The sequence below is a fragment of the Leptomonas pyrrhocoris genome, assembly GCF_001293395.1.
Source record: "Leptomonas pyrrhocoris isolate H10 chromosome Unknown, whole genome shotgun sequence".
Lineage (NCBI taxonomy): Eukaryota > Euglenozoa > Kinetoplastea > Trypanosomatida > Trypanosomatidae > Leptomonas > Leptomonas pyrrhocoris.
Genome location: NW_015438365.1, coordinates 55,001 through 82,260, shown reverse-complemented (window position 1 = coordinate 82,260; position 27,260 = coordinate 55,001). Strand labels below are relative to the sequence as shown.

Sequence of the window (27,260 nt, the reverse complement as noted above, 5' to 3'; positions counted from 1 at the left end):
TTCTTTTGTTTTGTTGGACTGCCTCAGAGCAGATCTGTGGTTGCCACAGGGAGCGAAAGGAGGCGATTGTGGTGCCGGCAGTTCACTCTGTGTCTCATACGCTCTTCGTTCGGCTTCATACCCGTTTCTTTACATGCTCAGCCTACCCACTTGACGTCGCCAGCTTCATCGGATGCGCTAAACGAGAAGCTGTCAAGCCGGTTTGAGGACAGGGCTACCCCTAGCGCAATTTCTCCCTTCCAACTTCTCTCTTGCTGTTGCTGGTTTCTCATGTCTTCATTACACACACACACAACTGCTTAGCCTGCCATAGACTTGTTGTGTTGTGTTGAAGTCACGCACCTGCGCTTTTGCATAAAAGGGGTCGTCATCCCCGAGAGCGTGACGGCAGTTGTTTCAAATCAACTTCCTTTTTGTTCTTTCTCCTGGCGTTCATTAGAGATAACCAAACCGCAGACGCTTACAGAAGTGTTGTTCCACGACTACTCAACGGCTTCTTGACGTTTGAGAAATAAGGAAAAATACCGGGTTTCTTCCACCTAGAAATCCTCGCCGTGGATTTTATCTTGTGCCATTAGAGAAGGACGGCTGACCTCAAACGAGGTTTCGTCATTTGTTTCCGCACTTAAAGCCGCGCACGTCGCCGTGTTTCTCTTCTGCTCTTTTTTTGTCGTTGCATCTAGTAGGAGCTAAACGAAGCGATTCACAACAGCAACAGAACAAGCTCCGACATAGATTCTTGTTTTCACACATAGAAGGTGTTCAGAAGACTCATGCTGACACACACACACACACATACACATACAGTCATACAAGCGTCACATACGTTACACACAGACGGTTTGATCGAAAGTTAAATGTCATTATTTCTAGCCCCATCGCGCTCGGCGAAGCTACCCCGTGAGTCGATTGCCAGGTTCGGTGCGCTGTTGACACCGCGCCGTCTCCTCCATCAGAAGAAGTTTGGATTTTCGCCCTTCCGTCCCCCGCCGACGTGGAATGCGCTGCAGAAGGTCGAGGTTGGGCGCCGCAAGACCGACACGGGCGATCCAACGCTGGATGGCACACTCGACCTCGTTGGCTATCAGCTCTCCCGCGACGGCTTACTCCCCCTGACGCACATCTCCGGCCGCAGCGTCCCTCAAGTCGATACGAGCGGCATCTCGCCCGCAACGCGGCGCAAGCTGGAGAAGGAGCGCGATGCGGCGGTGTCGCAGATGAAGAGGAACGGCGTGCGACTGCGACGCAGCGTGAAGGAGACGGCCATCACGATCGGCTGCGATGAGGCGGGCCGTGGGCCGCTGGCTGGCCCGGTGGTTGGCGCCGCTGTCAGCCGCATCCCAGTCTCGAGCTTCAACAACGAATTTGAGCAGCTCTACGAGGCCCCGGAGCAGTTTCAGATCTTCGATAGCAAATCTGTGTCGGAGCGGCAGCGCGATCTCGTCTTTGCGATGATCACCGGACACGTCGATTTCTTCGACATCGTCGGCAGCCGCAAGTTTGTGGTGCACCACTGCGCCAACGACGAGGCCCCGCCGAATGTGGCGACAGGGAAGCGCTTCGACTCGCACGTGAAGCTGTCCAAGCTGCCGTTCAAGAAGTTGCTTTCGATGCAGACGCCGTACCTCGTCACCTACCACGGCTACAACAGCGCCGGCAACTACGTGTATTTCTGGTCGATCGGGATCGCCAACCACACGTACATTGACGAGTACAACATATACAACGCCTCGATGAACACGATGCACCGCTCCGCGCTGTCGATCTGGCACATGATGAACGACGCGCGCTTCTCGCAGGAGGTGGCCCCGCGACCGCGTTCGTCGACGATTGCGCAGTACTTGTTTAGTCGCTTCTGCATCTCCGCGAAGCACGACGGCGAGAAGCGTTACAAGGTGCCGCACCGCGTGGACCTCGTGAAGGGCGCGACGGACTACTTTGACTCGGAGCCGATTCAGCCGCCCCTCGTGCTGATCGACGGGCACGCGGTGCCGGGCCCGAGCTACGACCATTTCACTAGCGTTAGCATCGGCGGCGATGTGCAGCCGATCATCGAGGGCGACAAGCGCAGTCTTTCCATTGCCGCCGCTTCGTGTCTGGCAAAGGTGACGCGCGATGAGCTGATGAGCTACTTGGATGCGCTGTATCCCGGCTACGCGTTTGCCGTCAACAAGGGTTACCCGGTGGAGCACCACATGAAGTACGTCGCCAAAAACGGCCTCAGCCCGATCCACCGCAAATCGTATCGACCGTGCCGTGACTTTCTGGAAAAGGCGCAGAAGAAGAAGTAGAAGATTCACGAGTTTTAGAAGCGTTGGCGCATGTCTGTTGTCGTCAGTCTGTGATGACGCCCGGCGTTTGCTGCACGGCTGGGCCTCGTTTACGCTGCCTCGCGGTTCCCTCACTGGCTTTCCCCACCTTTTCTCTCATTTCTTTTATGTTAACGTAAACAACAACGTCCCAAGCGCACGCAAAGAGATCGTGTCACTTTGTAGGAACTATTCAAATGCACATGCGCTAGGTGTTCTGCACTTTGGCGGAATGGACGCATTCTTCGAGTGCGCTCTGCAATCTCTGATGCCGTGCAAAGAAGCAATATCTACATAAATAATATGTTTGACGGCCGTTCATTCGAAAACTCCGTGGGAACACACAGCGGGGTTGAACGAGCGACATGGACGTTCCTCGAGTGACGTCGTTTCTTCCTCTCGGAGTGTCGCCTTTCACGCCCTACTGCTCCTTCTCGCATTTTCCCCTTTCCGACTTCTTTCGTATCCCTGTGTCTTTCTCCTCAACTAGATCGTGTGCATCGTTAGGAAAGCAGACGTTTTTTTCTTTTACCGTTTACTGACGTTTTCATCGTTGAGAGAAACATTTTTATTTTGCTTTTTCATACAGTGCTTCGTGCTCTTTGGTTCGCCTTCGTCCCTCTCTCCTCCTCCACGCCACTTTCCTCGTTTATTCGGTGCGACTTGTTTACCTCTCAGAGCATTTTGCGCTGTTGCCGCTTCTTTTGTCTTTCCGCTTCCGTTCATCCGGTTTGTGCAAAAAAAAAAAGAACTCCAACGAAAGGATTTCTTACAGAATGGCGGAGACTGCGATTGCGTTTCGCTGCAACGACTTCGTGCTCGTGGCGGCGGCCGGCCTCAACGCCTTCTACTACATCAAGATCACAGACGAGGAAGACAAGATTACGCAGCTAGACGACCACCAGCTGGTGGCGTGCATCGGCGAGAACGGGCCGCGCGTGAACTTCACCGAGTACATCAAGTGCAACCTGGCGCTCAACCGCATGCGTCAGCACGGCCGCCACAGCAGCTGCGACTCCACCGCGAACTTCATGCGCAACGCGCTTGCCGGTGCCATTCGCTCGCGTGAAGGCGCCTACCAGGTGAACTGCCTCTTCGCCGGCTACGACGTGCCCGCGTCGGAGGACGACGATGGTAGAACGGGACCGCAGCTGTACTACATGGATTACCTCGGCACGCTGCAGGCGGTGCCCTACGGCTGCCACGGCTACGGCGCCTCCTTTGTCACGGCGGTGCTAGACCGCCTGTGGCGGCCGGACCTGACGCAGCAGGAGGGATTGGAGTTGATGCAAAAGTGCTGCGATGAGGTGAAGCGGCGTGTTGTCATCAGCAACGCGCACTTCTTCGTGAAGGGCGTCACGAAGAATGGCGTGGAGCTGATCCCCAGCGTGCATTGAACAGAAACGACGACCGCATGTGATGATCGGACTGCTGGTGACGGCCTTGACAGAGCAGGCAGGAGAGGAGACGAGCAGACGCTGCGTATCGTGTGCCTTTGTTGTTAGGAACTCTTTTTTTTTGGATGGAAGGTGTCGGCTGCGTCATCGAGTCGTCTTCATTCTGACCTAGGTGTTTGTATGTGCGTTGGCTGGCCGAAGAAGAGAAAAAAGATCGGAGAAGGAAGCGCAATAGTGAGAGGTGCCCAAGGAAAGGCAAAATCCGCCAGCAATGCGCTGCACCGTGGCGGACGAGGAAAGCGAAGTACACTTGTGCTGTGCAGATCAGCTTGGCATCTTTCGTCAAGCGGTGTGTGCGCGCGCGTGTTGACGGATGCTCTTTGACGCAGCGAATCTCGCTTTGTTTCGTTTTCCGTGTGTCCCTCTTTTTCTTTTGTTATTCTCTGCGCTGTTTATCTCCCAACGCGCAAAACTGTATTGAAAGCAAAAGCTATTTTGCGAGGAAAAACATGCATTCTTTTGCATAAGAGGGGCTAGCACGGTCGGTGTGGTACCGGCTTTGGCAATGCACCTTCTAGTAAGCGGAGACAAAAGTGGTGGTCTCAGTTGACGTGCTTCGTTCTTTCTCTGCTCTCTGTATTTGTATGTATTGGGCGTTGACCGCGAAGCCAGAGTCTTTGCTGTGTGTGTGTGCGTGCGTGTGTTGCTTGTGGGTTCCTTTTTTCTTGGTGAACCCAAGTTTAAGAAATGCACTAGGTGATGCTGTTTTAGTGCTGTACTTCCACAACAGGCTCGACACGAACGTCGCTCTCGACTATTTCCCTCGCCCCATCTCTTGTTCTTTTCTTCTCGACAAAGCTTGATTTCGCTGCCGACACAAGCATTCGTACGAGAATGACCTCCGAGCACTGGAGCTTCTTTGGGTTGCCGCCCTTCTTCACGGAACAGCACTCGCCCGCCACGCTGGACCGCCAGTCCGCTCTGTGGTCAAGCCTCATTCTGGATCACGCCGTCTACCACGCGCAGCGCGCTCCCACCAGTGGCGAGGACACCAACGCGCTGCTCCGCTTCTACACCTCGCACAGTGACGTCTTCTACAACCCGGCGATCCACAAGCGCCTCTCGGCAGAGGCGGCGCACACGATGCTACAGTCCCTCGTGACACGGCACCCCAACCACGCCGTCGTGGTCTCTGACAACGGGCCGAGCGACTACTCCGTGCTGGTCTGCACCACCGAGGGAGGGCTCAAGCAGGTGGAGGAAGGGCTGCTCCGGTTTATTCTCGATAACGGTGCGGTGCAGACTACCGCGATGCTCTCAACGAAGGGAACCGTAATGACGTTTGATGAATTAGCAGAGGGTACGGCATTGAGTTATGGGCAGTCGAAGCCGGTGTATCTTGCGCGGTCGTCGGGTGCGACTGTGCCTGTCGCAGATGTGGGTCGCCTGTCCGCGGAGCAGGCAATTCGCACGTATTTGCACGCGCTGGATCACCGGCCGGTGTCGGCCATGCGCCCCTTCAAGGTAACGCTCTTCAATCTTGACGGGAGCACCACGCAGCCCTATCAGGGTGTCAAGTTTGGTGGTGAGTAGTAACAGGCGATAGGGATGATGGTGTGTGTGTGTGTGTGTGTGCCAAGTCCGCTTGAATGTCCGTCTGTTCTCTTTTTTGCATAGCATTCAATGCTGTTGGGGACTTCGACTTTCAGTACGAGGACTGCGGTGCACTCTTTCTGTTTCTCTGGGTTCGTAATGCCCCTCTTTCGCTTTTACGGGTGTCTCGCTTCCAAGCACCCGCTGCATGCCTACGCTGCTCATCTTGCGGCGAATGGGCTGATTTAGCCAAAAGAAAAGTCAACAGGTAAAGCTGAGGGAAAATGATTCCTCTCTCTCACTTGTGTTCGAATCGGTATAGAAGACTGAGCGCTTTTACGATTTACTTTGGCTCCCGTAGCTCATTTTGTTCTTTTTTATTCTTGCAACAGTAGCACTTTTCTGTACCTGCGTCACACAAGTGCGCTCGTCAACCGCAGAAGTTTGCCGCGCAACTCTCCTCTCTCACCACATCGCGGGTGCCCTTTTGTCATATGTTGCTCGTTTGTTCCTCCCGAGTCGTTCCATCAGCCACGCCATCGCCTGAGCTCTCCCTCTTTTTCTTTCTTCACTTTCTGTTCTTGCCTCGCTTGCCTTCTGGCGATAAACGTACACACCCATCCACACAACTGCAGTTTCTTCTCTGCTTTGACTCGTATCCACTGAAGCATCGGCATTGGGCGAAACAGCGTAGCTGGCGCCCGATTGAGTACACAAACAAAGCTGAAGTGTTATTCGCCTCCCTTTCTGCTGTGTACACGGAAGAAAGCATAATGAACAGAGCAGCGTTGGCGGCAAGTTTGCCGCAAAGCACGCAAGAGTGGATTCCCTTGCTGCGGCGTGCCCTGAGCACCCCCATCGAGGCGGTGCACTACCCCAATCACTTCTACCTGCACATCATCAACGGAACCGGCGCCTCCGTCGGGTTTTCTCCCCAGAAGTCGCCCATGAAGCTCTCCTCCGTGCGGGAAAGCGCGGTGCTCGTCTTCCTCTCCCCCACCACCACCGGCAAGGGCTTTCAGGACATGTGCATCACCCTAACAAAGCGCACCGACAAGGTCGGCTCGCACAAGAACCAAATGAGCTTCCCCGGCGGCCACGTCGACCTCGGTGAGACGCCGCAGACGGCTGCGCTGCGGGAGGCGCAGGAGGAGACCGGCCTTCTCCCCTCCACCTACGAGGTGGTGGGTTCGATGACCGCCATCGGCACCAATCAGCGCGGCTCGCGCGTAACTCCCTTCGTTGCCGTCTCGCGGGACCCCGCGCAGCCATACTGTGCGAGCCCGGACGAGGTAGACTCGGTGCACTACTTGCATCTCTCTTCCTTAATGCTGGACGCGCCGCATCACCATGCGCGCGTCATCAAGTACCATTCTTTCTCCAGCAAGTGGCCCAGCTACTTCCCCTGCTTTTTCACGAGCTCTGCACAGTCGGTGTTGTGTCCGCCGGTGTGTCCGTCTCCCAAGGCAGCGCCGATGCCGGATGACAACGGCTATGAGCCGATGCTGTCCGACGACTTTCCGGGAGAGTTAGTGTGGGGGCTTACGTCCTTCATCACGTGCGAGTTGGTGGCGCGGTTGGCGAACGAGCTTCTCGGCTCCACGCCCAGCAGCGACCGCATCGCGGAGATCGATACGCTGCTTGAGCCGACGCACGTTGTGGCACGCGATCCGCTAGAGACGCCAACCGCCGCCAAGGCAGCCACTCTCGGCTCTGACGCGGTGGATGCGTAATCGGGAGGCGAAAGGAGGTGCTCGCTTCGTATTCTTCGTCTTCCTTCTCTCTTTCACGTTTGTAGAGATTGGAGTGCTTTTCTCTGCCTTCTCACTCACCGTTGTGTATTATTTGTGCTGCGAGTATCGATTCCGTCGACGTAATTTTGACAGGCTGCAGCATTCATCTTCCCTGTCTTTGTTGTCTCCCCGTTTTACAGTCCAGCGAAACTACTTAGTGTTCCTATTATTATTATTATCTATTTTTTTGTACACGTGTGCTGTGTACTGAGAGCGAAGATGTCGATTCTTTTCACGTCTTTTCTCTCGTTTTGCTGCCGTTTTTCTTTGCTTCTTATTTTTCCGCTGTTTTTCCTGTTTCGCGCCGTCTCTCTTCTTCACAGACCTGCTGCTCGTGGCTTCCTTTTTGCTGACGCGCTTCTCACGACTGCCTCGTCCAATTCGTGCTGGCAGTAGGAGTGCCGTACGTACTAACGTGAGTTGCGATACAAGAGGCAGATATTGGCTGCGTGTGGCTTCACGTTTGAAAGGCCAAAGAAAAAGGTTTCCAACCCACGGTTCCCCCGTGATGCGCGTTTCAATTCATGCAGCGAACAAGTTTTCCTTTCATGCTTCGCGAACGAGAGAGTTTGCTCAGTGGAACTGTCTCACTGACATCAAGAAGAAGCGAAGATCGATGAGCAGCGTGGCTTGTGCATTCGAAAGTGCTGCCCGCTAAACGCAGAGGACAGCTTCTCGCTAAGTGAGAGGTTAGGTGCCACTTGTGCTCGTCGCGGTTTGCGTGATGTTGTCTCATCGTGCGATTCCTTTTGCTATTCGTCCGCACCTCGCATCCCAATCGTTTTCATTCGGCCTCGCACTTCCGGTCCATCTGCACCTGCTTAACTAAGTCGCAACCACGCGCTTTTCTTCGCGGTGCGTGTTGTTTCGAAACGAAAGAGAAGAAAAGAATTACACGAAATGCGGAGACCACCGCCTGACCCGGCTGCGGAGACGAGGGTTCGCTTCTTTCTTGTAGGCGCCCTCATCGGACTCCTCACTCTTTTGCTCTCCTGCTACTTCACGTTGAGGAACGTTGCGGCAAATGATCACCTGAGGGAACTCAACGCCGCCATTCGAGCCGTGGAGGGTGCGCAGGTGTCGACGTATCTCGCCCTGATGAACGCCACGAGGATTCCGCGTGTGTTTGAACCCGGCCAGCACCCCCTGTACGTCGTCACCTGCATCCCAGAGGACGAGACGGCAGAGGCCCAGGAGATAGTGCGTCAGGTCGCCTACACGTTCCGCACCGTGCCCATGGATGCGGACTACGTCCATCACCCGCTAACAGCCGCCTACCGCCACCATCGATATAAGGCGGCGAAGATCTTGCGGGAGGTGTGGCAGCAATTTCAGCCGGATGAGGACTCGCTCATGAGCGAGGTGTACGGCTCTATGCTGTCCCTGGCGGAGCTGCGCGAGGTGGACCTGTCAGTGCTGGTCCACTGCGAAACTTACGACACCTTCCGCTGCCGTGCTGCCGTTGACGCCGCCCGTCTGCGCAACGGCCCCTCGAGTCAGTTGGAGAGGACGTACCAGCTGCGCCACGGCACATCGCAGCCGTCGCCGCCGCGTATTCCTTTTCGGGATCCGGACATACCGCGCAAGGTCGTGGCGCCTGCTTCCACGGTGCGCGCTGGTTTTTGGAAGGACCCTTTCCGCCCTCCGTTGGCGGGTTTGCTGCCTCCGCGAGACACACTCGTAATGAACCCAGGCTACTTCTCTGACCCGGCAAGCCAGGTACTCTACATGGTCTTTGGCCACATCGAAGGCTCGATGCTGCTGACGGGCTTCGTCATATTTTCGTTGTCATTGACGTGTTTCTCTTTGGCGGCGTGGGCGCTTGGCGTCGCGTGCTGGATGGTGTCTCGCGCATGAAGAGGCGCCTTTGTAGAAGAAATGCACATTTTGTGCGACTTCGACGCAGGTTTTTTTTTGTTCCGGCGAGAGGCGGTCCCGCTTTCGGTGGTCGAGTGCGTGCCTTTTAATTATCTTCCTGTTTAGGTTATTTGGCATTGCTGCTCTTTTTTTCTTCTTCTTGTCCGCTCATGTGCATGACAACTGCAGGAACCACCCAAGAATGGAATATCTTTCAAAGCGAAACGGAGCGGGCACACGAGTGAGACCCTTTTCTTAGAGTAAAAAGAGTCACAGAGGGGCGGTTCCGCAGCCTTACCGAATGCGCGTTTGGATGAATGCAGTACCACGTCGATGGCACCCCAAATCCGACCAATTACTCTGACGATGCCCGCCAAAAATACATACCGAAACGCACACGCGATGAAGCGTACGTCTAAGGAAACGTCAGCTTTTCATGTTTATGTGTTATTGGTCACTTTTGCCCCCGCTTGTTCTTTCCCCCCTTTCCTCCCTACTGCTACTCGTGAGCGCCTTCTCGTATGGACTTTGCCCTCCCGTTCATTTCCTCCACTTTCTGCTCTCCTTGTTTGACTGATCGCGTCAAGATGGCGTCGTCCACCTCATCGCCGTCTGGCAGCCGCGACGAGAAGATAGTTCGCGTGCTGTCGACCACCTTTCAGCGGCTCGACGACTTCAACGGCCGGGCTGACGAGGCGACGGCGTACGCCACGGCGGTGGTGGCGGCCGCGCGTGCCAACAATGGCACGGAGGAAGAGTTCAAAGATCAGGTGATGTGCATCGTGGCAAATGTGCGGAATTTGAATGGGCAGATACGCGGTACTGAAACCCAAATTGCCGCTGCCGAGCTCGCCGTGATGGACGCCAATGCGATGCGCACGCACCAACAGAAGCAGAAATTGGCCGCCCTTCACCGCAAGCGGGCGCGGGAGCAGACGAGCATCGACAAGACGTCGCTGCACTGCACAAAGTGTGGGCTGGTGCGGCGGGACCGGCTGAACATCAACGAGCTCGCCCTCGACTCGGAGGAAAGCGGGTCGCACTTCGACTACAATTACGATAATGTCTGCACGTGTTCCCACTCGAGCGAGGAGGAAAGCGATGGGTCGGAGGAGGAGCAGGAGGCCGACGACAAGCGCAAGTCATCGAAGAGCTCCTCGACGAGATCTGGCTCAGAGAGCAGCTAACTCGCAGTGCTGCTCGCTGCGGTGGAGCCGCAAAGGAGCGTTACGGCTGTTACGTCGGCGATACCACCACCACCACCACCATACAGAGCTTGCTTCGCTCAGTCGTGGGCCACCGCTTCCGCAACGCGTTTGGCCGCGCCTCGCGGACACAGAGCGTGAGGCATCGCCGCAAAAATGGATGGGGCGGCCAATATCCACCAAAAAAACCAAAAAGACCAACCTCGTTTCACAGATTACAGCTGTCCATGACGCCTCTACATGCGTGTGGGGGGAACAGGGCGTACACTGGCCTACACTCGAACCTTTTTAAATATATGCTCGAACCTCGCGAGTGCTCGTACGCACACTCGCTAAGCTTGCTCATGTGTTGGGAGAGGAGAGGCAACGTTCTGCAGAGTTAACATTTATATCCGCTCTTCTGTCCCGCTTCTCCTCCTCTTTCCTCCCCGCCTATGAATCTCCTGTGCGCAGCCCGACTTTGCCAACTTCCAAGAGCCGCAAAGTCATTCATTGCGTAGCGACGGAAACCTTTCCGACGTGCGAGAGAGGTTCGCAGCACAAGCACAATAAATATCCCTTCACACGGTATCTTCTTTTTCCTTTTAGTTTTTTCTCACACTCACAACTGCTTAAATCCGTAGACAACATAGAAAACTGCTTACAACCATAGATCCTTTTTTTCCTCTGCAACTCCCGACGCTTCTGTTAGAACGTTAGAGTCTGCTTCTCCCGTAGAACCCAAAGCCACCGCTTTGCAGAACAAAGAAAAAGAATGGCAAGCGTTTTTGACGCCGCCCAGTTTGTGCTCGAGGGACTGCGCGTGGATCTACACGAGTGGAAACGGTCGCCCGACCTACGCGACAAGGTGCAACGATGCGCCACGCGTAGGGAGAGCCAAATGGGCCAAGAGGCCTCAGCGGTTTCTTCAGTGCCGCCATTCAGATTTTGTCCGTTGGCCACTGCACCCGCCACGTGTGTCGTTTTTTGGGAGGCTTCACCCAGCAGGGATAACGGAGGTGACGTAGCGCGCCGCACATCCGCGGAGTGTTCCGTTTCTCGAGGGGCTGGCGGGGAGCGGACGACACCGATGGCCAACGCGCCCTCCAACTCCTTGGCGCCAAAGCCGAAAGGACGGAGTGAAACGCCGACCAAGACGTCGCGGGTCGCAGAGGCTGTGGAGCCGTCGCCAGCGCTGTCACACAGCACTTCGGTGCCTTGTTCCAGTGCGGAGCCGTCGCGGTGGGAGACGGCACTCCGGCGGCTTTCACCAGCCGCTCAGCAGCTCCACGCAGACATGGCCGAAAGAGGCCGAACAGCGATGGCAGTTGAGGTGCAGACCACGAGCCTCTGGCAGCGGCGTGAGAACTGCCCACGAGGCGCAGAACAGCGGCGCGCGGTGCGGGACTACCTTTATCGCATGAACATTCTTTCCAGCATGGACTTCGCAATTGAAAAGGAAGAAAGCGAGGGAGCTGTCGATGTGTCCGCTGCTTTTGCCGATGCCGTCATGAACGGTACGGCACTCTGTCAGTTGGTGTCGACGCTGCTGCTGGAGGGAGACGAGCCGCTGCGACGAGATGCCGTGCCCTGCCGATGCCCCCGCACACTTGGGGAGGTCCGCGTGAACTACGCCCAGGCGTTGTCGGCACTACGCGGGGCTCCGCCTGCCGCGCAGGGGCATATGCCGTCCTCTACGTGGTCCATTTTGCCGGAGGATGTGTTTTTCAAATCCACCCCTACGGCATTATTAGAGCTGCTTGTGCATCTCATCTCCACCTACCTCCCCTCGCCAGAGGAGCTGCCGGCGTGGAAGCGACCAATGTGCTGGCAGCCCTCGGCGGATCGTGCCGCATTTTCTCTCCTCTCTCCTCTGAAACTGTCTGCGGCAGAGGCGGAGTGCTGTGCGTTCCTCCACACCTGTGGTGTGTTTCCCGATGCCGCCCTGTACCGCCTGCCCGGGCCCGAGTGTCTTCTGCCCTCACCCCTCGCGGCTCCCTTTATGGCTGACTGGAAGACGTACGTGGCCCGCATCGACGCACCTCCGTGTTTGCTGCTGCCCTCCGTTTGGCCCTTCTTGTGCAACGGCGTGCTGCTGGTGCTGCTGGCTCGCCGTAGCGGTGCAGAGGCCGCCGCCTGCGCGGTCGAACCCGCCTCCCGCGGCACCTTCTTTGACAATCCTCGCACGGTGTCGTGCTGCATGGCGAACATATCCGCTGCCTTTCGCATATTTCGAGCGGTGTCGGTGCACCAGTCGTCGCTGCAGTTTTTCACGGCGGAGTCGGCGGCTGCCGTGCTGCGAGGCGATCGGCTTCACATCGTTACATTGCTGCTGCAGCTGCGCGCGGAGCTGGAAGGGACGCCGCGCAGGACACCGTCGTCGCTGCTGCTGCCGCCATCACGAAGTGCACGGCGGAAGAAATCACCTGCCGCAGCGAGGGACGATGAGCCGCCCCACCAGGCAGCGTTGGCCGGTGCCTCCGCAGCGACTCCTTCGTTCCAGCAGACCCCCACCGCTGCGCACTCTCGCTCATCCTTCGCTGCCTCCCCTCCCACATCGCTTACGCTGCGGCGGCTCGAACCAGCGACGGTCGCGAAGAATGTGGCCCGTCGCCACAGCACTGCGTCAGACTCTGGGTCAGCGGCACCCTCGCGGTCTCCTTCCGTTCACTTCGACCCTGGACTGGGTCTTGACAACAAATCCAACAGTGCACCGTCTTCGAAGCAGCAAGAGACGCGTCGTGCTTTGCGCTCAGAAGACAACGCTGTATCACAGTGGTTGCGTTGCCTCGTGGGGCCCGGTTTTCGCTACACCGCCATCGACCAATCTTTTTCTTTCGATGCCCGCCATTTCGCCTTGTCTCAGCCGTGCCCTATCTTTTCTGACGGCGTCCTCCTGGCGCACGTCATCGGTCTGCTCGAGCGCCGCCGCTGCGACTATTTGGACTGCGTGCAGCCGGCTACAAAAAAGGCAGCAAAGCTGTTCAACGTGCGACGCTGCCTGGCGTTTCTCCGCTCCTCTGCTGGTGTGGTGTGGGAGCTTTCTCTGCTAGACGAGGCACTGGTCAACGGAAGCGCAGAGGGTGTGTTGTCACTGTTGCGCGCGCTGCGCGGTCACTACGGGTTGGCCCGCAACAGTAATCTGCTCTGCAGCGAAGAGATGGTGATGGCCACCGCATCGGCTGCGTGAGCAACGTTGCCGTTCTGATTTTCGGTGTTCAATACACATCAGTCGCAGATGAAGCCCCTTCTTCCCTCTCTTTTCTTTGTTTGCTCTCCTCTTGCGTAATGCCTGCGTTTGGACACGTCAGTCTCACGAGTGGAAATGGAGTGAGTTTTCGTTTTGCCACTTGACGCGCCGTATCTAAAGGGAGAACGTTTTTTTTTTGTTTCTCTCCCCGTGGTGTTCGCATACTTTGACGACGTGGCATGGCTCGATGGAGAAACACGAGCGAACAGACAAACAGTTCTCCCCCCTCCCCTCCCCCCCCCTCCCCCACCACACACATCACTTCTGTCTCCTCCATTTCTCTTCTTTGTTTTTCCGCCCCCCTTTTCCATTGCCGCTACTGTTTCCTCACGCGCAGTGAATACGCTTTCCTGTTCTCTCCTGTTCTTCTCTATACCGACTCCTTCAGACAAAAGATCTGCATAAAACTTGTAATACGTTCAAATAACCACACCCGTGCAACCATACACACCTTTTCTTTTACCTGTCCCATCCACACTTTCCGTTTTTCTCGAAATGTACGCCGGTATTGATATGGGGACGTCCGGCATCAAGGTCGCCTTGATGAGCACTGACGGCAGCATCGTCGACAGCGCCTCCGCTCCGCTCACGGTGGAGAGCCCACACCCGCTGTGGAATGAGCAGGACCCCGCCTCGTGGTGGAAGGCGATCAACGATTGCATGGGGCAGCTGAAGCAGCGCCAAGACATGAAGAAGGTGCGCTCCATCGGCCTCTCAGGCCAGCAGCACGGCGCCACCCTGCTGGACAAGAACCACAAGGTGCTCCGCCCCTGCATTCTCTGGTGCGACGGCCGCAGCTACCGCGAATGCGCCGAGCTCGAGAAGGTCGTGCCGCGGTCGCGCGAGATCACCGGCAACTTAATGATGCCCGGCTTCACGGCTGGCAAGCTGCTTTGGGTGAAGAAGCACGAGCCGGAGATTTTTGCGAAGGTGGACAAGGTGCTGTTGCCGAAGGACTACGCGCGTTTCCTGATGACCGGCGACTTCGCCTCCGACATGTCGGACGCCTCGGGTACGATGTGGCTCGACACCGCCAAACGTGACTGGAACGACGAGATCCTCGCGGCGACGGGCCTCTCTCGCAAGAACATGCCGAAGCTGTACGAAGGCTCGCAGATCACGGGCAAGCTCACCGAGAGAGTGGCGCGGAGCTGGGGTATGGAGCGAGTGCCGGTGGTCGGCGGTGGTGGCGACAACGCGGCCGGTGCCGTCGGCGCGGGTCTCTTCAAGCCCGGTCAGGCGATGCTTTCTCTCGGCACGTCGGGCGTGTACTTTATTGTGTCGGACGGCTTCAAGTTCAACACCGACGAGGCGGTCCACAGCTTCTGCCACGCCCTGCCCGACCGCTGGCACCTGATGTCCGTCATTCTCAGCTGCGCCGTTTGCCTGGACTGGGCAGCCAAGCTGACTGGCTGCAAGTCGGTAGGCGAGTTCGTGAGGGAGGCGGAGAGGGCGCATAAGTTCGATGAGCGACCGGTGTTCTTCCTGCCCTACCTCGCCGGGGAGCGCACACCGCACAACAACCCCGCGGCGAAGGGCGTCTTCTTCGGCCTCACCTCGCACCACGGCCGCCCAGAGCTGGCGCGTGCGGTGCTGGAGGGGGTGAGCTTCGCCATGGCGCAGGGCATGGACGCCGTGCATCGCTGCAACGTGAAGCCGTCGAATATCGCCCTCATCGGCGGTGGCTCGCGCAGCCCCTTCTGGCGTCAGATGCTGGCGGACGTCAGCGGCTACCCGATGGACTACTGCGCCGGCTCTGAGGTTGGCCCCGCCCTCGGCGCCTGCCGCCTGGCGCAGATCGCGATTGAGCAGCGCCCATTGGAGGAGATGCTGCCGCATCTGCCGCTGAAGCAGACACACACGCCCGATATGAAGAAGCACGAGCAGTACAAGAAGCGCCGCGTGATCTTCGCCGAACTCTACAAGCAACTCCACCCTCTGATGGACGCGAAGCTCTAAGCTTCAGTTCCACGTTTAAAAAGCGGCGTGCACCCACTCACCCACACGTCGAATTATCGCCCTCCGTTGGTTCGCAGTTGTGTACTTGCTTTTTCCTGTTGCACGTTTGGCTCGACGCTCGTACACAGTCGGTATGCGTCTCTACGGAGTCCTGCGTCAAACGGTGCCGCACTTGTTTTGCTATTTTCATCAAACCAGAAACGTTTCCTTTTCCCACGTGTTGACGTTCTTTCTCCGTAGAGCTTTCTCCCGTCCCCGCCCCACCGTGTTTTGTTTTGTGCCGCACGCACAGTTTCTTCTTCTTCTTCCCCTTCTCTTTTTTTTATTGTTGTTGTTGAAGGTACTGCATCGTGTGCGGGCGTGTATGTGTGTGGCGGTGTACACAAGTCACCTCCTTTTCCTTTCATTTCGCGCGTACACCTCAGAGGTGGAGGAGATCAAGGGCGTGTGATGGCAGAACCACGTTGAACTCCGTTGCAAGAGAAAGCAAAGAAAAGCGAAGAAGGATCTTCTTCCTCAAAAGACGTAAGTTATTATTTTTTCTGTTCTGTTCATTTTATGAAAACGACCATAATCACTGTTTGAAAATCACAGCTCATTTTTCGCTTCCTTCCTTCTTTTTATCAATTATTATTTATTACTAATGTTTGTTTCAATTATGTTTACTGCGGAGCATCTGTCTCTTATTGGAGGTGTGTGAGATCAGATTTCTAGGTCAAATTGCGGCCGCCACGGCTGCGTACTCCTTGCCGTTTAGCCTGCCTGTTAGATCGCGGTGTTTTTTTTTTCTCTTGTCATCGTCGACTGCAATTCGAGTACAGTAATGCTGTTGGGAAAGAAAGGAAAGAAAACCTCCGAATCCGGAACCCTTGGCTGGATATGTGTCAACGCAGCGATTTCTCCTCTCTTGTTTTGCGCGTGAAGAGCGCAGCTTCCGAGATCAATGAACGAACACGTGCTACCACGATGCAGGGACATCGGACGGAGCCAATGGTGTGTTGCCACTTTTTTGACGTTATTCTTCGTTTTTTCCTCTCCCTTTAAAAAAAATGTGTGTGCAAATGTGTGATGGTGTGCGGATGCAGAGGTGAACATGTTTTGTGGCCATTACGGAATCCATTCTCAACTAAACTCACTCTGCAGAAGCAACGGCCATTACCGACAACTGAAAAAGAATACAGGACAGGAGACCAACGCCGTCTGCCTCCAAAAAAGGAAGAAACACACACACACACGCACACTTAGAGGAACAAGAAGTATTACAGAAGTGGCTTGATTTAGTGATCACTTGCAGAAATTGTTGTTGTTATTTTTTATATCTGCCGCTTCAGCTGCATCTGTAAGGGGTACGCGGAACGAATGGAAAGCGCTTATCTTTTTTTCTTCCTGCTCCTCTCGGCAACGAAAGACTTCCTTCACATGTCCCTTTGCAGTAGTACTCCAACGTGAGCACAAAAGTGACGCTGGAAATGTGCGACTGTCGTTCGACTGGCAACTGCCCACTCGCGCTCTTCTCATCTGCCCCTTTCCCCTAACTATCTTGCTTTCTGTCCCCCCCCCCACCACACACACGCACACACATTCCCGTACACATCTTGTTGTGCGTTGTACAGCTAACACTTTAAAATATCTCCTCTGCATCTCGTGTGTGAGTGAACTTTCAAGAAGAAAGAGCAGCACATTAGAAAAAGGAAAAAGAAACCCAGAACTCTGTTTTGAAAGATGGCAACTAACCCCGATATCGAGACCGATATCCCCCGCGACGTGTATGGCTTCTTCCGCGATCTCGGCCGCGCGGTCGAGCGCCGCGACGCGGGTGCGATGCACGAACTCTACGAGGTTCAGTTCGACTCCCTGACAAAGAACTACTACATTGTGGGTCATGGCCAGTTCCGCTCCTGGCCCGCGCTTCGCCTCGAGCAGGTCTCCAGCTGCTTCCGCGGCAACAAGATGGCCGAGCTCGTCTACAGCTTTCTCTTCTACAAGCACCTCTTCACCGGCAACAGCTCCATCAAGCTGTCCGACGCGGAGGGCTCGTGGAAGATGTACAGCGAGCTCTTCCCTCTGCTGAACTCGTACGAGCTGCCTAGCTGGATGCTGTGGGACATGTTCGACGAGTTCCTCTACCAGATGACGGTGGTGTACCAGAAGGTGTTCACGTCGGAGGGCGTCTGGTCGATGCCGGAGGTGACGCGGCTGCTCAACGACGTCGCTGACCGCTCGCACCTGCGCGAGACGATGGAGCAGCCGGAGCGGCTGGAGGAGATCCTCAAGGGTCAGAGCACCGGCGCACTTAGCGGCTTCTACGCAATCGCCGCCAAGTCGAAGCTGGACGTGCTGCTCGGCGACTACTACTCCGCCCTCAAGGACCTGGAGCCGCTTGACGTGTACAACAGGGGCCGCGCCGTGCTGAATCGTGTGCAGCCGGCGGCCGTGTCCATCAACTATCACATCGGCTTCAGCTACCTGATGATTCACCGCTTCGAGGACGCCAGCAACGCCTTCCGCCGCTGCGTGCAGACGAAGCTGAACGGCCGCCGTTTCTCCGAGCGGGTTCAGCAGGACGCCGCGTACATGTTCATCTGCGCGCGCGTGCTGGGCGGCATGCCGATTACGAACATGAGCTCTTACTTCGACCACCGCCGCCAAGCCACCTTCGAAGACGACCGCGAGAGCCTGCGCAGCGGCGACGAGGAGCGCTTCCGCGACGTATTTGACCGCTGTAGCCCGAAGTTCCTCACGGTGCCGCCGTCCGACGGATCCCCGGTGAAGGGCACGGAGGGCCGCGAGCTGCAGGCGCGCATGTTCCGCCGTGCGGTGCAGCAGCAGCAGGATATCATCAAGCTGCGCGGGTACTTCAAGGTGTACCAGAACACCAAGATGAAGCTGCTGGAGACGCTGCTGGAGGTAGACGACGGCTTTGCGCCGCTGTTTGCGCTGAAGATGCGCTCCCGACAGCTCGTGCACGATGGCGAGGCGGCGAACCTCCTGACAGGCGAGTACCGCGTCAGCTCTGAGTTCGACTGCATCGTGCAGGACGACAACGTCGAGGTGGTGCCGAGCATGACCTTCGGCGGCACGGAACAGAAGTTCGTGAGCAAGATCAAGAGCACCCAGCGCGACATTGAGATGGCGGAGCGCAAGTTCAACCAGGCCCGCAAGCGTGAGGAGGGCGGCAAGAAGACGAAGGACCAGCGCGAGCAGAAGCGCAAGCCGAACCTGCAGCAGGGCGGTGGTGCCCCCAACGCCGCCGGTGGTGACGCCCCGCGCCGCCGGCCCAACGTGAAGGTCGCGGCGCAGCCCATGACGAGCAACCTCTTTAACCGTAACGACAACTGAGGTGCTCACCGGCGCAGCACACACACGCACACGTATGTGATGCACGTTGGATAAGAGGGTTCTTGCGCACCTTACGAACGCAGCTACTTAATGAAGCGCTGCATGCTGCGACGGCCAAACTCTTTGGCGTTTTTTTTGGGGGACGAGACTCGAAGGTAAAATCTGTGGGTTTAAAGAAGGACAACTTATTGTGGTGAGAAAGCTGTTGTGCTCGTGCTTTTTGTTGTTGTCGCTGTTGACTGGAATGAAAACTGCGTTGCCCGGGTTGCGTGCGCGTGCGGCCGCACTCCTGAGTTGGGTTGTTCAATAAGAGACCGACGCTGAAATATAGTGCGTGCGGCGACTTTAAGCAAGTAATGGGATTGTGGAACGGCGTGCGGTTGGTTCTCCCCTATTTATTACCCTTTGTTTTTATTTAACTATGTTATAACACCTCAGCAACATGTAAACAAGCGACAACACGGATGGCACGGGGTAGAAGGGATGCTATCATCATAACCCTTTCCACGTCCGAAACTCTCCGGAAAGGCCGCCACGCTTTGTTGTGTCGATTGTGGGCCGGATAGCGTTGGGGGAAGAAACAAAGGAAACGATAGCGTCCCTTTGAACCTTTTCTGCGAGAAGAAGACGTTACCGGCAACGACTGGGTGTCATGTGGAGGCCACGAGCATGTTCTTTTTCTTCTTTCATGCAAAAGGGATGACTTCGCATTCCGCTTGGAGACCTGGGTGACGGTGGATGTGGCGTTCCTCTCCTTTTCCAAAGCGTGTTGGTAAAGCATTCAGGGTGTTTGCACACCCCGCCGTGTCTTCGCCCTTCTTGTCTCCTCAGTACATATTACGCGGCACAGCATTCGTTCCTTTTCTTTCTTTTCGCCTTTCCTCCTCTTCTCTTTTCGTGTTTGTGCGGTATCGTGTTCTGCGTCGGACGTGTGCCTTGAAGCACATGGATACAGCGGTAGCAATACACTCCCCCCCCCCGCTTGGCGGCACACAGTAGAACAACAAGACTTTATTTTATTGTTAGACTAAGTATTTCTCCCGTTAACATACGCACAGCGACAACAACGAAAAGGGCGATATGCGATTTCATCGCTAACGAAAAACCCACACCTGAGGACCTCCTCAACTTGGCATTTTGCATATAAACACTCTCGCGAACGTTCATCGCTGGCCGTCTGTTAAGGCCATATCGCAACTACCTCTCTGAAGTAATTCTCATCAAAAGCACAATGCTCTTTAGCAGTGACGATGATGACTTGCCGGATGTGCCCGCGGTGGAAGTCGGCACGCCCGTCACATCCAACCTGGCCTCTTCGGACCAGGCGCATCGCCTTCAGCAACTCGAGATGATGCACCGTGATATGCAAAGTGGCACCTCTCCGGGCCGACACAGGGAGGCGAGAGGAAGCAGCAACGCCGCCCCTGACGTTCCCACGTCCTCCAGTAACGTGCAACAACCGCAGGACGCGTGGAGCGAGCGGGATGAGGCGGCTTTTTATGAACTTCGCGCGTTAGTCCCTCACTTGTCTCCGCGCTTTACGTGTTCCTACAGCGACGCCGTTCTTCTTATTGCTGCTGTTCGCACCGGCGGCGCGGCCTCGTCGGAGCGGCAAACACTCGCGGACAAGTGCCAGTCTCTAGAGGCGGAGCGGCGGCAGCTGGAGCAGCGTCTCGAGCGTTCACGTGAGGAGTGCGGTACTCTTCACAATGAAGTGGCTGCTGCGAAACAGAAGCTCAAGGCGGTGCAGGAGGAGTCGAAAGGCAGCGTGGCGGTGCTCGCACAGCGGCGGGAGGAAATGCGGAAGCAACTGCTGCTGGAGGAAACGCGAACTGAAAAACTGAAGGTACGCAACAGGAAGTTAGAGCTTGAGAACGATGCTCTCAAGGAGCGCATGCGAAGCCAGATGCACTAGTTACATTCTAGCTCAAAGGAAGCAGGTTTGGCTTTCTCTCTCCCTCTTTTTCTTTCTGCTGTTGCTTTTACTGTGTAACCCACGGTGTTCTTCGGTGCGTCTCCGCGCATGCGTTTCACTGGCAAAAAAACGACACCAGAAAACAAAAACCGTTGTGGGTTGCATTGCGCCGATAATCTTGGGAGGAACGACTCAAAGAAGAAAACAGAACTGTTTCTGTTTTCCATTACTTGCACGGTTTCTATCACTGGTTTCGCCACGGGGCTCACCGTGGCTTCTTCCCGTGTGTTCTTTGTTTTTTCTTTCACACCTCTTCGCTTCCATTCAGCTGTTCCGCCCCCCCCCCCCTCCTCCTTCCTTGCACCCACTGCTCTCCAACAGCTTTAGCGATACAACGGTTTCGAAAATTTTCAAATTATCTCTTCTCCGAATGGGCGTCACGCGTACAGTGAAGAAGGCGGGCAGTGGCGCCACACCGAAGCCTGGGCAAACGATCACGGTGCACTGCACTGGCTATCTCGCCGATGGTAAGAAGAAGTTCTGGTCCACCCACGATGACAACAACCCTTTTTCTTTCAACGTGGGCCTCGGACAGGTCATCCGCGGTTGGGATGAAGGCATGCTGCAGATGCAGCCAGGTGAAACGGCCGAGCTGCTCATGACGCCCGACTTCGCGTACGGTGCTCGCGGCTTCCCTGCGTGGAATATCCCACCGAACGCCCCACTGCTGTTCGAAATTGAGCTGCTGAAGATTCAGTAAGAGCGCAGCGCTTTCGGTGTTGCGGGTGGGGCATCAAGAGGAAAAAGGCAAACTAAAAAAACCCTTAGCAAGGAAAGCCCGAAGTGCGAAAAGCCGGTTTCCTCCTTTTTTGTGTTTGTGCAACACGCTTGAAGGCAAGTCAAAGAAAAGTTGTGCTTCGAGGTACTTTAGATAGAAGCGTCGTGGTAACGCCCGACTCTTTTGTATTATGTGGAGGTGTCTCTTGGCTTCGTTCTTTAAGCTCTCGCAACCTTCTGTTGTAGACGCTTTCCACCCTCGCCGTGCGCTTCGATGTCAGAAGCCTTTCGTGCTCCTCCCTGTTGGAACTTCTCTCAAGGCGTGTGTGTGGCCCACTCTCGCTCGCTCCGTTTGCCGTCGCTGTTTTACTCTCTTCATCGCGAATGGGCCGTGGTGTTTACGCGCACCCACCGTTTTCAGTCCCTCTGAAGGTCTTCTTCCCCCTTTCACGAAGGTTAGCCGAGTGCCGGACAGGGAAAAAGCACCGTCCCCTATGTGCTCCCAACAGCATACTTCTTTTACACGTATCTCTTCAAAAACAGCAACGACAAAAGCTGAACCCTGATTTTTTCTTCTGAGGAAAGCCGCAATGCAGTACTCTATTGTTGTCCCCGCCTACAAGGAGAGCGGCAATCTGGAGCCGCTGACTCGGCAGGTCTTCGCCGCAGTGAAGGATCAAGGATTTCCAGTGGAAGCAACAGAGATGCTGATTGTCGATGACAACTCGCGCGACGGCTCCGTCGAGGTAGTTGAGAAGCTGCAGCAGGAAGGCTTCAACGTGCGCATCGACGTCCGCACGACGGAGCGCGGATTGAGCAGCGCCGTAATTCATGGTCTGCACGCGACGAGCGGGACCTACAAGATCGTCATGGATGCTGACCTGCAGCACCCTCCCCAGTCGGTCCCCTCGCTCTTCAAGGCGTTGAGTCGTGACGGGGTAGAGTTTGTCTGCGGCACGCGCTACGGGGCCGGTGTTGAAATTGACAAGAGCTGGCCGGCACACCGTCGCCTTATTTCCTGGGGAGCGCGCATCCTGGCGCGGCCCCTCACCTCCCTCTCGGATCCCATGTCTGGCTTCTTCGGCATCCGCGATGAAGTGTTCAAGCAGCACGCGAAAGAGGTGAATCCGATTGGGTACAAAATTGCTCTGGAGCTGTTCGTGAAGTGCCACGTGCAACGCTTCGAGGAGGTTAGCTTCAACTTTGCCACCCGCACCTATGGCGAGTCGAAGCTGACAGGAAAGGTCATTCTTAACTATCTTCAGCACCTGCACGCCCTCTACGTGTACAAGCTGGGGCCGCTCTTCTACGTCCTTCTCTTAGCAGCCGTACTGCTGGCACTTTACGTTCCATGTGCTGGTTGCCGACTCATCTTCTCACGGTGAGTGGCTTAGCTGCAGGGAAAGAAGGGGGGAGTTGGTTGGTTCAGAAGGAACCTTTTTTTCCTGGTATCGCTGTTGCTTGCTGAGTGCTGCATGAGACTCGCATTGCTGTGCGACTCGCCACGCCACGCTTCGTCGGTGCTGTGTGCGTTAGGTTTGCTTCCGTGTTCGAAAAACAATAACAAAAGGAAAACATGCGATTCTTTTGGCATCCCTGAATGATGTGCTCTGTCGCCCGCACCTTCACCGTTAAAATACCTAGCAACAGAAACCAGTATGAAGACACGATGCACTCCACTCCGTTATGGCAGATGTGATTTCGAAAATATGAACACACTGTGGCTGCGAGAAGAGAAGCCGTCTGTCACCTGCCACTCCTCGGGTTGTGTCCGTTAACAGAAAAAACAGCACAAACAAAACTGACGCTGCAAGCGTGGGCCAATTTTGCCCTTTCTTCTCCTTACAACTTGTCGTCTCCGATCGCCCCCGACCACCTCCGGCCTCCTTGCGTTTCGTATGTCTTCTGCTCCTTGGTTTGCGTTTCTGGCGCGCAGATGTTGCCTACGCGGCTCATCTTTCCACACAGTACAGCTCTCTTTACCCAACACACTCAATCAAGTATTTAGCCTTTGCGCTTTCGCCACTACATCCATATCGTCCTTCGATCGTCACGAAGCGGATCGTTCAGCTGCCTTCATCGAATGCAGGTTTTCATTTTTTCTTTCACCGTTCGATACTTGTACAATCGTCTGTAGACAGATTTTAAGGCCTCAGCTAAAACCTCCCCCCCTTTTTTTTGGTTACTTCGTTGCGTTGATTTGTTGGAAGTGTGTTTCTTTCACATCCAATTTTATTGTATATATTTTTTAACTATCGCTTTCCACGCCGTCAAGTACCCGGCAGCCACGCAGCGGTGAGGTCAGATCGACCCTGAAAGGGTTGAGATCGCATTTCCCCAAGACAGGAACGAGGTGGCGTACGGACACTGCAGCCACGTGCTCGCAAGAAGGAAGCAAGTAAGTAAACGCCAAGCGTCTACAGAGCTACGTAGACACCCTGCGAAGACAAACAGAGAAGATAAGCAGTCAGACTTCCGCCATAGCATTTACTTGCCATGTCAGAACGGCGTCCAGTGGCTGTCGTCGTAAACGATGGTACGGATGCGGAGCAGCTGGAGGCTTTTCAGCGCGCCTGTAGCTTTCCATGTGTTGTCTTTCCAGTGAAGGATTCAACGGCGCTGCAGAGCGTCGTGCGCCGCATCTATGCCGCCGGCCCTGCCGAGTTTGAGGCGGTGGTGAACCTGTGCGCGGACGAGCTTGACAGCCCTGACGGTGTCACCGCCGCGCTGGCGTCTGTTTTTCTCGATCAGTGCTCGCTTCCCTACACGGGCTGCCGCGCGAAGGCGCTCAACTACTCTTTCGACATCGTGTTGATGATGCTCTACTACGCTGAGGTGCCGCTGCCGCCGTTTGCCATCATCGATGGCGAGGCAGCCGCGAGGCGTGCCGCAGCGGCATTGCAGGCGCCAGTGCACATCCGCAGCGCGTGCGCCGTGCTGGGCCTGTACGAGGAGACGTGCGCCGTGCAGGCTAGCGTGGAGGACGCCCTGCTGCGGGCCTTTCACGCGCACGGCAAGGTGGTGGCGTGGCAGGTGAGTCCCTCGACGGAGTGCGCCATGCATGTGTTGGTGGCGGGCGGCTCGGTGAAGGGAGCCGTGGCGGTGGTGCCCGTGCAGCCCACGTCGCAGCCTCCGTCGTGGTGGAAAGACGGTGAGGCGGCGGCACGGCAATACGGGGCAGCCGTCAGCCGCTTCGTCCTCTACGACTGCGGTATCGCGTCGTTGACGCTGAATACGCTGAGCAGCGAACCCGACAGGTGGTGTTTCCAGAACGTGGTGCTGAACCCCCCCGTTGCGCAGCTTCTCACGCTGACCGACGCAGCTGTGAATCTGTTGGATGCTGCGCCGTCACGGCCGGAGCTGCTGACGTCGTTGGTGGCCGAGGCGAAGAGCCGCCACCCCGATCCCACTTTCGCCATCAAGCTGCACAGTGACTCCCGCAAAGGCTATCATCTCTGCGCTGCCAAGGCGATCAAGAAGGACGAAATCGTCTTCGAGGACGAATGCCGCAACTTTGCCATCGTGACTCGCCCCCACGTCGAGCAGCACTGGGACGCGCGCTCGAAGAAGGTGTTCACCGAATACGCCTGGCCCCTCGACTCGGACGGCCACCTGTACGCGATCTGGGAGGAGGACCCGCGGCGCTGGCGGCCCATCAACCACTCCTGCGACCCGAACTGCTTCTTTGCTGCCCCGCACTCCCTCAACGTCATCGCGGCGCGCGACATCGCTGCCGGTGAGGATTTGAGCATGGACTACGCCACCTTCTGCGATGGGACGATGAAGCCTTTTCAATGTCTGTGTGGAGCTGCGTGCTGTCGCGGGCTGATCCGCCCGGATGCGGCGTCGCTTGCGAAGTACGGCGAGAACTCGTGGCTGCGCAAGGTGCCTCCCCCGACGAGGCCTCTGCTGCCGAGCGAAACACAGAATGTGGAAGGATAAAAAATAAGCACAGCTCTTTTTTTCCCGTGCAATTGGGAGTGAAAGACGAGAGGCCTGCCGATTCGCACGCGCAGACGATGCACAGAGAGTTCGGTAGTTGAAGTAACACGAATTCAGAGAGAACGTTTCTTTTCTCGTCTCGACAGGTTTGCTACCCGCTACACCGCTTCTCTGTCTCGACTCGTTTCATGCATCCCTTCCGCATCGTATTTGCGAGGCACGCGCTTCGCTCCTTGTTCGTGTGGAAGAGGAGCTTCACACCGACGGAAAAAAAAGATGATATCAAATACTAAACAGCCAGTCGAATAATTCCCCTGACGCCTTTGAAAAGAGGTGCTTTTTGTGAATCAGGGCTGAATTTTGGATCATTTGCTGCGTTGCCACACCACCGTGGGCCCCACTACCACGCGAAACACCGTTTCCGCTATTATACCTCTTCGTTTCTGCCAAGCTTTGTGGCGTCTGATTGCCTCCACGGACGTGCACCGTGATTGTTCATTCCACATTTCTCACTCCTCTTCACGGTCTCTCTGTAGTGTCGTCTAACTGTTTTTCTTCTTCCATGTTGATCACTGGCCTCCTGGACGGCTCCTTTTCGTCTCGAAATTCGCCAACAGAATACGCCCCGATACGCCAAGTGGCAGTCTGCCTGCGTACTATGTCTTCCAATAAGAGCTACCAGCTCCCTGTTTGAACACCTCGCTGTTACTAAACTTTAAATGCTTCTTTGATATCATTTTTAACCGTTCTCGTTAACTTTGCTTTAACTCAGCGGCAGCGATCATTCTTATTATTGCGCTCACTCCCTGACACACAAAGCAATCGTTTTCTTCCACTGCGAAGCACCTCTCTTTTGTTTTCTAGTCATGGGTAACACCAACTCATCAAGTCACCGCCGAGCGAACAGCCGTCGCGTAGGGAGCACGGCGGGGCACGGCACTGCGCGGGAGAGGAGGTGTAACTCCTGCATTGTTGCAAGCTCGGCGACACACCCTTCCCGCATTCCCACCACGTGCAATCAGCAAAAACCAACGGTGCGTAGGACGGTCTCCTCCACGCTGCCTGTGCGCACCGAGGGCACGCAGCTACGCCGCCACTTTTCCACTCCTGCAGCACCGGCTTCGGCGTTTCGTGAGGCCGATCGAAGGTTGAACGCATCGTTGGTGACGCAAAACGGTCTATTGATGAAGAGCGAGTCTGGGAGCTCCAACGACACCCTGACGGAGGACTTTAGAGGTGCAGAGGCGTTGAGCGAGATGACTTTGGACACAAACTCCTCCTGCCCTCTGGTGGGTCCGCGCAACATCACAACGCAGTTCGAGCAGACCAGCGAGGTGCCAAAGTCGATGTCCTATGTTTTGGCAAGTGACGTCCATCAATCTGACAAGGTGCTGCAGCGGCAGTCGTCGGGTGCTGGGGAAGTGGAGTGCGAAGAATCTTTTGAGGAGCGTTTGACGCACAGTATTGCCATCGTCGAAGAATGGCTAGTATGCCAGGAAAATGTTCTTAACACCGCCTAGAACAAAAAATGATTTTGTTTTTCTGTTCGATGTGCTCTCCCTTATGTGGACCAACAAAGGAAGAGAAATACCTCACTCTTCTCTTTTACTGTTTACTCTTTTTTCCTTGTATTGCCGCCATTATGATTGCTGTTGATGTTTCTAGTTTTTATCGAACTCTTTCCATATTTGTATATAAAAATCAATATATCGATACTATCACAATTCTTGTTATTTTTTTTTTAGTAAATTGGAGGAGTCTCTTTGTGTTCTTTTTTTCTAGTTGCGCTTTCTTTCTTTCTATGTGATCTCTAATTCATTTTTTCTTCTTTCGTCTTCTTCCTGTGCTTTCGAAAAAACACGTTGAAACGGACGTCGTCGTGCAGTGCTGTTAACAGCCTCTATTTATACCCCCTTTGCCTTGCTTCAGTTTCTTTTATTTCCTG

At 55.6% G+C, this 27,260-nt stretch overlaps 14 protein-coding genes across 22 annotated transcripts; all 14 read left to right on the top strand.

Annotated features, from left to right (window-relative positions):
* Positions 1-302: 302 nt before the first annotated feature.
* On the top strand, positions 303-2,291 carry ABB37_04938 (ribonuclease HII putative (RNHii); the record flags this gene model as incomplete). The annotated part of the gene is made up of 1 exon (XM_015802782.1): positions 303-2,291. The coding sequence occupies exon 1, from the start codon at positions 858-860 to the stop codon at positions 2,289-2,291; it is 1,434 nt and encodes a 477-aa protein (XP_015658298.1). The 5' UTR covers positions 303-857.
* Positions 2,292-2,798: 507 nt separating this feature from the next.
* On the top strand, positions 2,799-3,706 carry ABB37_04937 (putative proteasome beta 2 subunit; the record flags this gene model as incomplete). Its single annotated transcript, XM_015802781.1, has 1 exon — positions 2,799-3,706. Exon 1 carries the CDS (start codon positions 3,086-3,088, stop codon positions 3,704-3,706), a length of 621 nt encoding a protein of 206 aa, XP_015658297.1. The 5' UTR covers positions 2,799-3,085.
* An 857-nt stretch (positions 3,707-4,563) lies between these two features.
* On the top strand, positions 4,564-5,299 carry ABB37_04936 (putative dolicholphosphate-mannose synthase; the record flags this gene model as incomplete). 2 transcript variants are annotated; one of them, XM_015802780.1, is made up of 1 exon in its annotated part: positions 4,564-5,299. In XM_015802780.1, exon 1 carries the CDS (start codon positions 4,601-4,603, stop codon positions 5,297-5,299), a length of 699 nt encoding a protein of 232 aa, XP_015658296.1. In that variant the 5' UTR covers positions 4,564-4,600. The 2 variants fall into 2 exon arrangements, with proteins under 2 accessions (XP_015658296.1, XP_015658295.1); XM_015802779.1 differs by having other exon boundaries at positions 4,587-5,299.
* Positions 5,300-5,933: 634 nt separating this feature from the next.
* Positions 5,934-7,032, top strand: ABB37_04935 (NUDIX hydrolase protein conserved; the record flags this gene model as incomplete). Its single annotated transcript, XM_015802778.1, has 1 exon — positions 5,934-7,032. The coding sequence occupies exon 1, from the start codon at positions 6,073-6,075 to the stop codon at positions 7,030-7,032; it is 960 nt and encodes a 319-aa protein (XP_015658294.1). The 5' UTR covers positions 5,934-6,072.
* An 889-nt stretch (positions 7,033-7,921) lies between these two features.
* ABB37_04934 (hypothetical protein) lies at positions 7,922-8,949 on the top strand (the record flags this gene model as incomplete). Of its 2 annotated transcripts, none has more annotated exons than XM_015802777.1 (1): positions 7,922-8,949. In XM_015802777.1, the coding sequence occupies exon 1, from the start codon at positions 7,993-7,995 to the stop codon at positions 8,947-8,949; it is 957 nt and encodes a 318-aa protein (XP_015658293.1). In that variant the 5' UTR covers positions 7,922-7,992. The 2 variants fall into 2 exon arrangements, with proteins under 2 accessions (XP_015658293.1, XP_015658292.1); XM_015802776.1 differs by having other exon boundaries at positions 7,971-8,949.
* A 509-nt stretch (positions 8,950-9,458) lies between these two features.
* Positions 9,459-10,136, top strand: ABB37_04933 (hypothetical protein; the record flags this gene model as incomplete). Of its 2 annotated transcripts, none has more annotated exons than XM_015802775.1 (1): positions 9,459-10,136. In XM_015802775.1, exon 1 carries the CDS (start codon positions 9,537-9,539, stop codon positions 10,134-10,136), a length of 600 nt encoding a protein of 199 aa, XP_015658291.1. In that variant the 5' UTR covers positions 9,459-9,536. The 2 variants fall into 2 exon arrangements, with proteins under 2 accessions (XP_015658291.1, XP_015658290.1); XM_015802774.1 differs by having other exon boundaries at positions 9,536-10,136.
* A 470-nt stretch (positions 10,137-10,606) lies between these two features.
* ABB37_04932 (hypothetical protein) lies at positions 10,607-13,323 on the top strand (the record flags this gene model as incomplete). Its single annotated transcript, XM_015802773.1, has 1 exon — positions 10,607-13,323. Exon 1 carries the CDS (start codon positions 11,431-11,433, stop codon positions 13,321-13,323), a length of 1,893 nt encoding a protein of 630 aa, XP_015658289.1. The 5' UTR covers positions 10,607-11,430.
* Positions 13,324-13,719: 396 nt separating this feature from the next.
* ABB37_04931 (putative xylulokinase) lies at positions 13,720-15,342 on the top strand (the record flags this gene model as incomplete). The annotated part of the gene is made up of 1 exon (XM_015802772.1): positions 13,720-15,342. Exon 1 carries the CDS (start codon positions 13,879-13,881, stop codon positions 15,340-15,342), a length of 1,464 nt encoding a protein of 487 aa, XP_015658288.1. The 5' UTR covers positions 13,720-13,878.
* Positions 15,343-16,954: 1,612 nt separating this feature from the next.
* Positions 16,955-18,681, top strand: ABB37_04930 (putative eukaryotic translation initiation factor 3 subunit L; the record flags this gene model as incomplete). The annotated part of the gene is made up of 1 exon (XM_015802771.1): positions 16,955-18,681. Exon 1 carries the CDS (start codon positions 17,065-17,067, stop codon positions 18,679-18,681), a length of 1,617 nt encoding a protein of 538 aa, XP_015658287.1. The 5' UTR covers positions 16,955-17,064.
* Positions 18,682-19,622: 941 nt separating this feature from the next.
* On the top strand, positions 19,623-20,596 carry ABB37_04929 (hypothetical protein; the record flags this gene model as incomplete). The annotated part of the gene is made up of 1 exon (XM_015802770.1): positions 19,623-20,596. The coding sequence occupies exon 1, from the start codon at positions 19,913-19,915 to the stop codon at positions 20,594-20,596; it is 684 nt and encodes a 227-aa protein (XP_015658286.1). The 5' UTR covers positions 19,623-19,912.
* A 380-nt stretch (positions 20,597-20,976) lies between these two features.
* ABB37_04928 (putative peptidyl-prolyl cis-trans isomerase) lies at positions 20,977-21,356 on the top strand (the record flags this gene model as incomplete). Of its 2 annotated transcripts, none has more annotated exons than XM_015802769.1 (1): positions 20,977-21,356. In XM_015802769.1, the coding sequence occupies exon 1, from the start codon at positions 21,027-21,029 to the stop codon at positions 21,354-21,356; it is 330 nt and encodes a 109-aa protein (XP_015658285.1). In that variant the 5' UTR covers positions 20,977-21,026. The 2 variants fall into 2 exon arrangements, with proteins under 2 accessions (XP_015658285.1, XP_015658284.1); XM_015802768.1 differs by having other exon boundaries at positions 20,983-21,356.
* Positions 21,357-21,793: 437 nt separating this feature from the next.
* On the top strand, positions 21,794-22,758 carry ABB37_04927 (dolicholphosphate-mannose synthase (DPMS); the record flags this gene model as incomplete). 2 transcript variants are annotated; one of them, XM_015802767.1, is made up of 1 exon in its annotated part: positions 21,794-22,758. In XM_015802767.1, exon 1 carries the CDS (start codon positions 21,964-21,966, stop codon positions 22,756-22,758), a length of 795 nt encoding a protein of 264 aa, XP_015658283.1. In that variant the 5' UTR covers positions 21,794-21,963. The 2 variants fall into 2 exon arrangements, with proteins under 2 accessions (XP_015658283.1, XP_015658282.1); XM_015802766.1 differs by having other exon boundaries at positions 21,805-22,758.
* A 550-nt stretch (positions 22,759-23,308) lies between these two features.
* Positions 23,309-25,315, top strand: ABB37_04926 (putative SET domain protein; the record flags this gene model as incomplete). 2 transcript variants are annotated; one of them, XM_015802765.1, is made up of 1 exon in its annotated part: positions 23,309-25,315. In XM_015802765.1, exon 1 carries the CDS (start codon positions 23,870-23,872, stop codon positions 25,313-25,315), a length of 1,446 nt encoding a protein of 481 aa, XP_015658281.1. In that variant the 5' UTR covers positions 23,309-23,869. The 2 variants fall into 2 exon arrangements, with proteins under 2 accessions (XP_015658281.1, XP_015658280.1); XM_015802764.1 differs by having other exon boundaries at positions 23,346-25,315.
* Positions 25,316-25,850: 535 nt separating this feature from the next.
* On the top strand, positions 25,851-26,835 carry ABB37_04925 (hypothetical protein; the record flags this gene model as incomplete). Of its 3 annotated transcripts, none has more annotated exons than XM_015802763.1 (1): positions 25,851-26,835. In XM_015802763.1, the coding sequence occupies exon 1, from the start codon at positions 26,182-26,184 to the stop codon at positions 26,833-26,835; it is 654 nt and encodes a 217-aa protein (XP_015658279.1). In that variant the 5' UTR covers positions 25,851-26,181. The 3 variants fall into 3 exon arrangements, with proteins under 3 accessions (XP_015658279.1, XP_015658278.1, XP_015658277.1); XM_015802762.1 differs by having other exon boundaries at positions 25,932-26,835; XM_015802761.1 differs by having other exon boundaries at positions 26,087-26,835.
* Between the last annotated feature and the right edge of the window lie 425 nt (positions 26,836-27,260).